This window comes from Polypterus senegalus, chromosome 9, assembly GCF_016835505.1.
Source record: "Polypterus senegalus isolate Bchr_013 chromosome 9, ASM1683550v1, whole genome shotgun sequence".
Classification (NCBI taxonomy): Eukaryota; Metazoa; Chordata; class Cladistia; order Polypteriformes; family Polypteridae; genus Polypterus; species Polypterus senegalus.
Genome location: NC_053162.1, coordinates 127,305,542 through 127,319,153, shown reverse-complemented (window position 1 = coordinate 127,319,153; position 13,612 = coordinate 127,305,542). Strand labels below are relative to the sequence as shown.

The following is a 13,612-nucleotide window of genomic DNA, read 5'->3' as shown; positions in this document are numbered from 1 at the left end:
AGACTGAATTTTTTTTCAGCTGTATTATTAGAAACAAGATAGCTGTCAAGCTGATAAAGACCCATCTTAGAAAAGAAGGTTGAAAATAGTCTAAAATATTTAATGACTGTCTGGTGCAGATTTGTTTTCTTTTTTAGGTTTTTCACTGTAGCAATCATAAAACCATTAGGAAAATTGACTATATTTAGTGAAGAATGTCTAATAGTCAACACTTTATATGTAATATAATCTGAAATCTTCTTGAAACATGTCTAACTTAAGTTTGACGAGGGCTGTTTTTAAAATTCTGACAAGAGTCTAAGGAAGTGGTAGGCAACCAGTCAGGACAATCGTAATATCACAGTGTCTCTGAAACATGCTGTGTCTGATTCTGCTACTTTTGTGCTTGATGGTATATTCCAAGCTGTTCACAAATATGTGAGGAGGAGAGACTAATGTTTAAAGATTTAAGGTTAATCACTCAATCTAAAGTGGAAAACAGCATTTTACCATAATAAAGTTAATTAATAGTACTGATCCTCCTTAGAAGAATTTATTAGGCTTTAATCATGTTATGCAGCTATGTAATGACAGAATAATTACAGAAATAGGTAGTTTAAGGCCTTTAACCTTATCTTCATATCATGTACTGGAAAGCTACAAACATGCCTATTATGTACGGAGCCCCTGAAGGGATACAAGACCAAAAAAAAAAATAATTCTCGCAAGAACTTTTTGTGTACGCATGTAATAGTGTTTCTGGGTTGTTTAATTATGTAGTCTATTGAAAAGTTTACATGGAATTCATGAATGCATATTTTTAAGCTGGGTTTTTCACATAAAGACATCGTTTGTATGCTTGCAACTTGACATCCGTACTTTGTTTCTGAATGTTATTTGAAACAAATTCTAAGCTGTAGAGGATTGTTTTGCTGAAAGAGTTATGGTGACATTGAAAACATGCACACAAAAAAGATCTTGTACACACAAGAAATGTTTTTTTTTTTCTTTAGTGTAATAAATGGTATGCTTTACTACTTTTAATTGTACTGTATAAAGTTAACCAAGTTCTTGCTACTGGCACTTAAACTGTGACTCAGACAATAACATTTAAAAAAAAAATTTAATTTTATTTTTTGGTAATTGGAATCAATGTGCATTGGAAAAATGTTTTCAGCACTACAGATATGATACAGTGAAATATGTAAAGGAAGGAAGTGTGGTAAAATGTATTTGGGGTCCATAGCAATGCACAGTTTTAAAATTAAAACCGTGCACTTGGGCTCCAGGCTAGGCACAGGTACACAAAGTAGCATGATCAAGCGGCCCTGGGGTGTTGATGGAGTGTCTAGCTGGACCTGCATTCACATGCAGATGCGCACTGTTCAGCCAGTTTTTTTAAAAGGGGCCTGAGCACGATAGAGAGGAGATCAAAAGAGAAATGAGCCAGAGGTAAATTGAGAAAGAAAAGAAAGAAAGTAAGTTAAGAAGTGTCAGGATCGTTGGTGAGCCAGTGCTGTGATAAGGAAGCAGCCAGTTGTGAAGTGGCCCTGAGAAAAACAAGCTGACAGTGGGCATGGAGCAGGGTCGTTTCTCCTGAGTGTTTGAGAAGGAAGAGCGACCAACCACGCTAGGTGGGCTCCCGCTGAGGAGATAGTGGCAGGAGAAAAGTACAGGGCTTGCAGTCCTCGGAAGGACAGGGGATGGTGGTGGAAGCAAGAGTTGGATGTGAAGATTGACTGCACCTGACTGAGCACATCTCCCCTTACTGAGCAGGCTATAGAGGGTGAGCAAGGAGTCATTTTAGAGAGAGATGCACAGTGGCTTGTGATTGCTTTACGTGTGGATCCTGACTGTGTTTTAACTGATTATTTAAATTTTAACCACCACAAAGACAGTGTTTTTACCAAGGATTATTTATTTACTTACTATTGAAAGACCTGCACTGCCCTTTCACACAATGTTTTGTGGCTGGGAAATGAAAAGTACTAAGCCCACTGTTATAACTACCTCTCACTGTTATGGTTCCTCACTGCCTATTACATTCATGGGTATGTCTGTCAATTTCCTAAATTCAAATTACATTATGCCAGCTGCAGCCAACCCAGAAATCACAGAAAGCAAGTCCAAAAATAATTAATTTTTTAATTTCTTTAACTTGCACTTGTTCTTTGAATATTATTTGTTACTCAATATACTTGTTTATTTTAAGCTTGTTGTTGAGAAAGTAGTCTTTCTTTCTTTCTGGTAATGTAATATTGGGTGTATTCTAAAGGTGGTGTTTTCTGAATTTTGCATTCCAGTATTGGTAATTGTTTTAAAACGGCTATTCCATATCTTTTTTTTATCATCACGAGTAGCTTATGTTGAAATTGTCTACAATAGAATCCATTAGCATTATATTCATAAATGATATACTAATTCCAGACTTTACTAAATAGTTTTAATTGTACAGTATGTATAAGCAATTGTTGTTCCTTCTTCAGCACACAGAAATCAAATCAGTAAAGTGGAAAGGTCCTTTAGAGTTGCCGCAGTGTTAAGACTTTCTGATGAATCAAAGCAAGAAGAAACTCCACCTCACTACTCTTCTTCATATCATAAGCATTACCAAGCCTCTGCTCCTGAACCAGAAACAGAATTTAAAAATACAAGGTATGTTGCTAAGTTTTCAGTCTGTTAAGTGAAATCTGATTTTATGGGGCTCCTTTATTATATTACAAACGGTTGTATTTGTTTTCTTTATCTCCAGTCACATTTTTGGCAGTTTAATAACTGAAACCTCACTTGAAATATAATGTAAGCCATTTATTGTTCACGGACAAAATTCATGTAAAACTGTTAGTGTTTTGTATTTATTTTTCCATAATAAACTTGACAGGTTATGTTGTTTTATTGAACATGAAACAGTAGTATTTTTGTCTACTGAATTTTCTATTTTTTAACATTTGCTTTTCAATTTATTATTCTGTTGACTGATTTTCAACAAAGTTATAAAATGTCTAATTGTAGCTATGCACATCAAAGTGGTGAACAGGAGGAAGACTATGAAACTGAAGAACAGCTACAACATAAGATTCTTACAGCTGCCTTAGAGTTTGTCCCAAAATATGGATGGTCTGTGGATGCCATTGCAGAAGGTGCTAAGGTACTGCATTATAAGAGCTCATTGCTTAGGAATACATTCATTACAAGTTTGTTGCAAATTTAGTTGCACTGGTGTTTTTTTTTTTTTTTGAAAAATGCAAAATGTCACTTGCTAGCATTTACCCCCAACTTGGTACTGCAGTTTACAAGAAAGTTTGATATCCAGATCTGTGATTGTGAGACACTTAAAATAATCTTGCTGATTCAGTACTTTCATTTTTAATACATTAGGAAATTTAACTCTAATAAAATTTTTATATTCATCGGTTTTGTTTTCTTAACCTGCTTATTCAGATAATAATCAATATAAACTAAACTTCAACCCACTAGTAGTGGTTGTAAAGCAAGATGAATGAGTGCTAGTTCGTCACAACGTACACCCCAAACAGTCTCGTGCATCCCTCTGTCGAAGTTGAGATGCCAGTCCTTTTGAATAAAATGTCTTAAAACTGTGGAAGAGAGGCAAAGTTTCCATGAAAAGGTCATGAAAAACAGAGAACCTGAAAAATTCAAACGGAAATCACCTTAGCTTTAACTAAATGTGAACAAATGTACTCACCTACCTAATTTGGCTGCATACTTCTAAACATTTTGTTGAAAGTGGTGGCAATTTATTATTGTCATGGCAAAATCAAAATTTCAGATTAAATTCTTTGATCTTTTTATCGGAACACTGCTGAAATGTAACAAGGTAACTTGATCCATTTACTTTATTACATTTTACCCCTGTGTGCGTGTGTGTGTATATCCAGCTTCAAACACAGTTTAACAATGGTCATAAAAGGCAAATTTCATTTTCTACTGTGAAGAGGAGACTTTGTCCAGTCTGAAGCAGTCCATACCCGGTATTTCAAGGCCCTAGTTTGTCCTTTAAGCAATGGCTTTCTTATTGGCTCTTGCCTTGTGAAACCTATAAAGTCTCCTCTACACAGTAGAAACTGAGACTTGCTTTCTTCAACCATTGCTAACCTGTTCCTGAAGCTGATGTGCTGTGAGCTGCCTATCACACAAGCAGGTGACCCTCAGAAACTTATCTTCTGATTGGTTTGTGACTTTGGGTCTACCAGATCTCTTCGTATAGGTGGATTCCCGTTATAACGAAACTCACGGGACCATAAAAATATTTTCTTATAAAGAATATGGGGTAAATATGTATAGTATTGTGACCAGGGCCATCAGCAAATTGCCATGTCTTATGGCAGTGGTGCAAGGACAGCTCCATAGCTGCTCAGCTGCATCTGATAAATGGTAAAAACAGGGGGAAAAGAAATTAGTTGTCCTCTGCAGGATCATTGTTCCCGCATACTAAGCTTATCGCCCAGTGTTTAACATTTATTTTTAACACCGGGCTTTGATCCGCTCTTCCTCACGCTCTCCTAATCTGTCTTCTGGAGACCATGTCTGCCACAGCGGTGATTCCGAGCTGCTGATGTTCTTCTAATCTGATCATGGGAGCTAAAGGAGGACGATCGCCTGTGCCACAGCTCCTAACCACTCCTATTCTGTACCTGTATTTTCCTTGAAAACCTGGACCCCTTTTCCTGTCTCTCATGCAACTCTGTGACCCAAGCTTGACAGTACCTGTGTATATATTAATAAAAAAAAAGTGCTGCTTAAGTTGCAAATAATATTTTATTTGAAAATTGGATGTAACTTTTTTTTTTATAGAAATACATGTATGAAAATACAGAATGCATACGAGACTCTAGCTTTTTTTTTTTTTTTTATCAAAATACAGGTAAGAAAATGCAGAATGAAAACGAGATGTTAGATGAAGGCGCGATTCCAAAATGCTTTCACCACATTATTTCTCCTCTTTTTAGAATCCGCTTTTCCAGGATTGTTGTTTCTCACTTCTTTTCTTTTTGTTTGAGATGGACAAAAAAAAAAAACTTTGGGAACCGCTATGAAACTCAAAACAGTATGGTATCGGCACACAACACAATTAAGCACACAGACGCTCAGTGGGGCACTGACTCAGAATTTTGGCTACATGTATGATGATATGTCTGCACACTTGCAGAGACTGCCCGAGACCGTAAATTTCACAACACACTGTATCTGTCTTTGAGACAACATGTTGCAGATTTCCCAAGACTCAGTGCAGAAAGTGTAGGATTGGCATTAAGTATTTGTTGCATCACATTATCTTCGGTGTCCATTTTTGATTAAAAAAAAACTCATTATTCTGAAATTTACACTTTAAAACAAGATTCATATAACATGATGTTGTATAAACATTTGTCCAGACCCATAAATAGTATTCGCTATTCTGAAAATTTTGTTACTTTGATATTCACTATAACAGGATTTACCTGTATAAGAGGTTGTGTAGGAAACTGTACTCGCTGACACTTTGATATTTCTATGCAATTTCTCTAAATGTAAGGACTACACTTCTTAGAGTAATAATGCTCTGTTATTTCATTGATAACTTGCCGTTTTCTTGCCATAATCACTGAAATTGTGTCCAAGTAGTACTACAGAGGATAAATTAACACAATATGTTTAAATGTTCCTTTAAGCAGAGGGCTTTTAAGTAATCAACAGATGTTGGAACACTTGTGCAAATTGTTTGCTTCAGCTTGCAAGGCTTAATTTACTTTAATTGCTTTAGAACATTTGTAGGTTGTAACTTAATAGTTTCCTGATAATATTCTGATACTTTTCCAGTTTTGCTAACATAAACTTTAAATTTAAACCTACGGCAGTTTACTGCTTAACTTTTCACCATTTTAGGCGGTTCATTACATTTCAATTGATAAAATTTGGGGGGAAAAAACGGAGGTCAGCGGCACAGTGGCGCGCAGTAGGTAGTGCTGTTGCCTTTAAGGAAGGATTTGAGTAAAATTTGATGACACAGAAAAAAGAAAATTAGCCAACAAGTTTTTGTTTTAGTTGTCAAATTTATTTGTTGGTATTTATTTATATCATACTAACTTGCTTGCTCCTGGCTGAGCTGATAATGGGCCTTATGCAAACTAAGGACGCAGTAGAGGTGAGTAATGGGCCACGTAAATAGCACCAATAACCAGTATGACTGTATATGTAGCAGTGTCCTAGACTGGAAAAATGAGACGTAATCACATTGTAAAACGGAAAGAGAAAGTTTGACAAAACTCGGTGGTTAACAAGTGCTGTGTTGTGGGTTTTGTTTTTTTTATAAAAACTACCATCACTCTTAGATGTACCAGCTCTAATCTTGAATGCTACTCAGAAAACTGACCTGCTTCCCATCCCTGTTCTTCATGGCACCTAAAACATTACCAGTGAACAATCCTTCCCCCTCATTTGCCACCCCAGTCTGTTTGATCACAGTGTTGAAAACTGTAAAGGAAAACTGACTGTCTTCAATAGTGGCAGTTCAATCTCGAATAGGAAACTTTTCCGTACCCCTTACTCTTAATGCATCAGTATAACACATAGGGTACTGGCACTTGTGTATATTCACTTCAATTACTGCTTTGCTTATGTATTTACATCTGCAGACTTTAAAGGTGAACTACAAACAATTGATTAAAACACAAAAATAAATATGCTTAAGTTAAACCAATGAAAATCATAAACATTCCAAAACTGATGATAATACACAAATTTTACACAATTTCTACTAATTTCTGTTTCAATTCAAAAGAATACACTTTTCTGTAAACCTGCGTTTTGCAATGACTATCAACAAAAGCCATGTTACTAGGAAAAGCAAAACATTATCTACAGCAGGAATGTTTTCCTCATGACCATTTGTGTATAGCATGTTTAAAAGTAAGTACCTCCAGTGACCCAGTAATATTATTAGTACTTATTATTTGACTGATGCCTTTTATTCAAAGTGATTTACAATTAAGACACAATTGGTTACATTTATTTTGTTTTTCCAATTGGAACACATGCAGGTGAAATTATTCCCTCATGGTCGTACAGTTTCAGTAGCAGGACTTGAATCCACAACTTCAGGGTTTGAAGTCTACAGTCTTAACTACAATAACACACAACCAATAATAATCCCCTTAGGTTATTAAAAAAAGAACTTGGTTACGTAGTACTTCTAGACGTCTAACCGTCAGCACTATAATGGGCGCCCAATATTTCTATGTTAAAATGTCCTACCTTCTACCAATGGTGTTACTATCCTACATGATCAATGCAGCAGAAAGCTGTAAGAATTGGTTATGATTAACATAAGTGCTATATCATGTACAGCAGATATATATACTGAAAAATACGATTTTCACACAACTTGGAAAAAGAAATACATATCTAGACCAAGTTGATGTTGGGGAAAGGACTACATATAAGAGGACACATTGGACAGAGCCATCTGTGTAAGCAACATGATAAAGAGCATAGCACACATCAAATTGATGCTGGCAATGTACTTTATATTGTGAGATATGTGAAAACTGCGATGCACAGGCACTTTATATCCAACAGTCTATGCAAAAACAAGAATTAACAGTCGGCTTTCTTTGCTTGTGTATGTATCTGTTTTTGATTCAATACATGCACCAGAATTTCAATATAGATGTATTTGAATCATCCAAATCCCCCACAAACCCAAAAACCGGTTCCAAGAACGATTGTAACCTATTCCATCAGTCCTTCTATATTCCATATGAAAGCCCACTGTTCATTCTTGTATTTGCATACATTGTCTGTTGTGTCTGTGGAAGCAATACGAGGGAGCTATCTACATGCAGCTCACTCTGTCCACACTGTGCCACATCTGTCATTTGACCTGGAGGGAAGAGAGTGTGTTTATTCTACATTGTCTTTTTTCATCTCCACAATTGTACCACCATTCCTTGGGTTACGTCAGAAGGTGACAGGATGCATCACCTTTGTGACAAGTAACAAAGGTGGTTTCCTAATGTCTAAATCCCAAGAAAAATCATATACAGAAATTTCTCCAGGCTGACAAATTTCTACTGCTGTTTTGTTTCAACTGACATACTGCATACCACACATGGTTTTCTGCCTAGGGCTGTAATTTGCTGATGACCTTCAGCAGAAAAAAATGGTTTAGAAAAATTGATAAATGGGTAAATGCTCTGCTTTAGTGTAATTCTGGTAATGTTAATTATTCCATAGAAACTAATTTTTGTAAAGTGTTGGTTTTGTTTTTTGTTTTTTTGTTTTTTTTTTTTTTACACAAGTATTCAATTACTGACTCACAGTTCCAGGGTTCTGGTTATTGTCTAAGTGGAATTTGAATATTCTCCCCTTTCTTCTCCTCCTATTTTCCTTCTAAATCCCAAAGACATGCAAGTAAGGGAACATGCAGCTCCTAAATAGCCAATGTTCATGAATGCAATTGTTTGTGTGAGTGTGCCCTGTGACAGACTTGAACCCGAATCGTGTCCCTGCTATGGTTTTTATTCTGGCACCATGTCCCTCAATTAAATTGAACTATTTAGATAATGAGTGTATATTCAAGCAGGTAGACTGCTTTACAAAATAATTCACAAGAGCTGTATTAAGACTGCTTTCATTTTATTGGTTGTGGTTTACTACACGTCTTCTATTCATTGTAATATCTTCTTCTTTCGGCTGCTTCCGTTAGGGGTTGCCACAGCGGTTCATCTGTCCGCATTGTCTGTCACAAATTACTCCTGACACTCTTTTCCACCCTGCACTCTCTTTTTCACCTCTCTTCCACAATCCCTATTACTCTGTACTGTTGATCCCAAGTATTTAAACTCATCCACCTTTGCCAACTGTACCCTGCATCCTCATAATTCCACTGATCTCCCTCTCATTTACACATATGTATTCTGTCTTGTTCCTATTGACCTCCATTCCTCTCCTCTCTAGAGCATATCTCCACCTCTCCAGGGTCTCCTCAGCCTGCTCCCTACTATAGCTTCAGATCACAATGTCATCAGCAAACATCATAGTCCATGGGGACTCCTGTCTAATCTCGTCTGTCAACCTGTCCATCACCATTGCAAATAAGAAAGGGCTCAGAGCTGATCCCTGATGTAATCCCACCTCTACTTTGAATGCATCCATTTCTCCTACTGCAGACCTCACCACTGTCACACTTCCCTCATACATATCCTGTACAACTCTTGCGTACTTCTCTGCCACTCCCGACTTCCTCATACAATACTACAGCTCCTCTCAAGGTACCCTGTTGTATGCTTTCTCCAGATCCACAAAGACGCAATGCAACTCCTTCTGGCCTTCGCTAAACTTCTCCATCAACATCCTCAGAGCAAACATTGCATCTCTGGTGCTCTTTTTTGGCATTAAACCATACTGCTGCTCACTAATCATCACTTCAGTTCTTAACCTTGCTTCCACTTCTCTTTCCCATAACTTCATGCTGTGGCTCATCAATTTTATTCCCATGTAGTTACTGCAGTCCTGCACATCCCCCTTATTCTTAAATATCATCACCAGTACACTTCTTCTCCACTCCTCAGGCATCCTCTCACTTTCCAAGATTCCATTAAACAATCTGGTTAAAAACTCCACTTCCATCTCTCCTAAACACCTCCATGCTTCCATAGGTATGTCATCTGGACCAACGGCCTTTCCATTTTTCATCCTCTTTCGTCCGCTGTCCTTCCTCCTTGCTAATCCGTTGCACTTCCTGATTCACTATCTCCACATCATCCAACCTCTTCTCTCTCTCTCATTCTCTTCATTCATCAGCCTGTCAAAGTACTCTTTCCATCTACTCAACACACTCTCCTTGCTTCAGAGTACATTTCCATCTTTACCCTTTATCACCCTAACCTGCTGCACATCTTTCCCAGCTTGGTCCTTCTGTCTAGCCAATCAGTACAGGTCCTTTTCTCCCTCCTTAGTGTCCAACCTCTCATACAACTCATCATACACCTTTTCTTTAGCCTTCGCCACCTCTCTCTTCACCTTGCGTCTTATCTCCTTGTACTCTTGTCTACTTTCTGCATCTCTCTGATTGTCCCACTTCTTCTTTGCCATCCTCTTCCTCTGTATATTCTCCTGTATTTCCTCATTCCACCACCAGGTTTCCTTTTCCTCCTTCCTCTTTCCAGATGTCACGCCAAGCACCCTTCTTGCTGTCACCCTTAGTACATCTGCTGTAGTTTCCAAGCTGTCTGGTAACTCTTCACTGCCACCCAGTGCCTGTCTCACCTCCTCCCTAAACTCAACCTTGCAGTCTTCCTTTTTCAACATCCATCATTTGATCCTTGGCTCTGCCCTCACTCTCTTCCTCTTCTTGATCTCCAGCGTCATCCTACAGTCCACCACCCTATGCTGCTTAACTACACTTTCCCCTGCCACCACTTTGCAGTCTTCAATCTATTTCAGATCAACTCTTCTGCATGGGATGTAATCTACCTGTGTGCATTTTCCTCCACTCTTGTACGTAACCCTATGTTCCTCCCTCTTCTTAAACTACGTATTCACCACAGCCATGTCCATCCGTTTGGCAAAATCCACTATCCTCTGACCTTCATTCCTCTCCTTGACACCATACCTACCCATCACCTCCTCGTCTCCACTGTTCCCTTCACCAGCATGCCCATTGAAATCCGCTGCAATCACCACTTTCTGTCCCTTGGGTACACTGTTCATCACTTCATCCAACTCACTCCGAAAATCTTCTTTCTCACCCATTGCACACCCAACTTGCGGTGCATATGCACTAACCACATTCATCATCACACCTCCAATTTCCAGCTTCATAATAGTTACTCTGCCTGACACTCTTTTCACCTTCAAAACACTCTTGACATACTGTTCCTTTAGAATAACTCCTACCACATTTCTCTTCCCATCCACACCATGATAGAACAATTTGAATCCACCTCCAATCCACCTGGCCTTACTCTTCTTCCATTTAGTCTCTTGCACGCACAATATATCAACCCTCTTTCTCTCCATCATATCTGCTAACTCTCTCCCCTTGCCAGTCATACTGCCAACATTCGAAGTTCCTACCCTCAGTTCCACTCTCTTTACTTTCTTCCTCTCCTCCTGCCTCCGGACACGTTTTTTTTTTCTTAGTCACCACTGCAAAGTATTTGGGGTTAGTAACATATAAAAATAACATTTTTGGGTGGAGTACTTAACAGTTTCTTTTGGATACAAATTGCATCGTAAACAGGAAAATACATTTCCCATAATACTGTGGTTTTAAATTTGAAAACAGGACTTTCCTATTCATTCATTGGTAAAGAATATTTGTTTTAATTGCTCTCTAACCTAATATGGTCAGTCCTTATTTATGTTTTAAGGCTTATTAGTGTTTTTAATTACCAGTTTCCATTCTACAAAAATGGAAATGTGAAAAACTATTTGCCCCCTTCCTGATTTCTTATTCTTTTGCATGTTTGTCACACAAAATGTTTCTGATCATCAAACACATTTAACCATTAGTCAAATATAACACAAGTAAACACAAAAGGCAGTTTTTAAATGATGGTTTTATTATTTAGGGAGAAAAAATCCAAACCTACATGGCCCTGTGTGAAAAAGTAATTGCCCCCTGAACCTAATAACTGGTTGGGCCACCCTTAGCAGTAATAACTGCAATCAAGCGTTTGCGATAACTTGCAATGAGTCTTTTACAGCGCTCTGGAGGAATTTTGGCCCACTCATCTTTGCAGAATTGTTGTAATTCAGCTTTATTTGAGGGTTTTCTAGCATGAACCGCCTTTTAAGGTCATGCCATAGCATCTCAATTGGATTCAGGTCAGGACTTTGACTAGGCCACTCCAAAGTCTTCATTTTGTTTTTCCAGCCATTCAGAGGTGGATTTGCTGGTGTGTTTTGGGTCATTGTCCTGTTGCAACACCCAAGATCGCTTCAGCTTGAGTTGACGAATAGATGGCCGGACATTCTCCTTCAGGATTTTTTGGTAGACCGTAGAATTCATGGTTCCATCTATCACAGCAAGCCATCCAGGTCCTGAAGCAGCAAAACAACCCCAGACCATCACACTACCACCACCATATTTTACTGTTGGTATGATGTTCTTTTTCTGAAATGCTGTGTTCCTTTTACGCCAGATGTAATGGGACATTTGCCTTCCAAAAAGTTCAACTTTTGTCTCATCAGTCCACAAGATATTTTCCCAAAAGTCTTGGCAATCATTGAGATGTTTCTTAGCAAAATTGAGACGAGCCCTAATGTTCTTTTTGCTTAACAGTGCTTTGCATCTTGGAAATCTGCCATGCAGGCTGTTTTTGCCCAGTCTCTTTCTTATGGTGGAGTCGTGAATACTGACCTTAATTGAGGCAAGTGAGGCCTGCAGTTCTTTAGACGTTGTCCTGGGGTGTTTTGTGCCCTCTCGGATGAGTCGTCTCTGCGCTCTTGGGGTAATTTTGGTGGCCGGCCACTCCTGGGAAGGTTCACCACTGTTCCATGTTTTTGCCATTTGTGGATAATGGCTCTCACTGTGGTTCGCTGGAGTCCCAAAGCTTTAGAAATGGCTTTATAACCTTTACCAGACTGATAGATCTCAATTACTTCTGTTCTCATTTGTTCCCGATTTTCTTTGGATCTTGGCATGATGTCTAGCTTTTGAGGTGCTTTTGGTCTACTTCTCTGTGTCAGGCAGCTCCTATTTAAGTGATTTCTTGATTGAAACGGGTGTGGCAGTAATCAGGCCTGGGGGTGGCTACGGAAATTGAACTCAGGTGTGATACACCACAGTTAGGTTATTTTTTAACAAGGGGCAATTACTTTTTCACACAGGGCCATGTAGTCTTGGATTTTTTTCTCCCTAAATAATAAAACCATCATTTAAAAACTGCATTTTGTGTTTACTTGTGTTATATTTGACTAATGGTTAAATGTGTTTGATCAGAAACATTTTGTGTGACAAACATGCAAAAGAATAAGAAATCAGGAAGGGGGCAAATAGTTTTTCACACCACTGTATATAATGTAAGACAAATATATTTTTCTATATTTGTTTTGGCATGTTGCATGATAGGACATGTTTTTTCTTTCCTATTTTCTGAAGACACTCAATCTCTCAGGTGCTGCAGCTGGAATGTTTAACAATGGTGCTGGAGATCTAATTTTGCATTTTGTAATGCAATGTAACAGCGATTTATCTGACATTCTTTCTGAGAAACACAAACAAATTCAGCTGGGACAGATAGAGTAAGTAGTGTTTTTTTTATTCTTCATGAATAATTATTGCATCACTAGAAAAAGTTTATTCTTTTCAATTATCTGAATGTATGCAGTAACCAATCGTAATGTGGTCTGATCTTCAACTATGTCCTATATATATATATATATATATATATATATATATATATATATATATATATATATATATATATATATATATATATATATAGTGGACAAACGCAATCTCGTAGTCAAGTCATCAACAAGAACCCAAACACCATCCCCCCATTAATGATTAGGTAAACAGAATGTATTGACAGAAGGAAAGGAGGTGTAACCATATATGTGGATGCCACTCCTGAATGAAAGGCTCTGCTCCTGCTGTGGCTTAAAGATTGACTCCTTAGAT

At 37.9% G+C, this 13,612-nt stretch overlaps 1 protein-coding gene across 1 annotated transcript in view; it reads left to right on the top strand.

The window, feature by feature from the left end:
- The window catches only part of coq9 (coenzyme Q9 homolog (S. cerevisiae)), a 37,340-nt gene that overhangs the window by 7,506 nt on the left and 16,222 nt on the right, over nt 1-13,612 (top strand). The window contains exons 2-4 of the mRNA XM_039763818.1: nt 2,466-2,634; nt 2,992-3,127; nt 13,088-13,230. Coding sequence (XP_039619752.1) covers nt 2,466-2,634; nt 2,992-3,127; nt 13,088-13,230 — 448 coding nt within the window. The remainder of the gene's footprint in view (nt 1-2,465; nt 2,635-2,991; nt 3,128-13,087; nt 13,231-13,612) is intronic.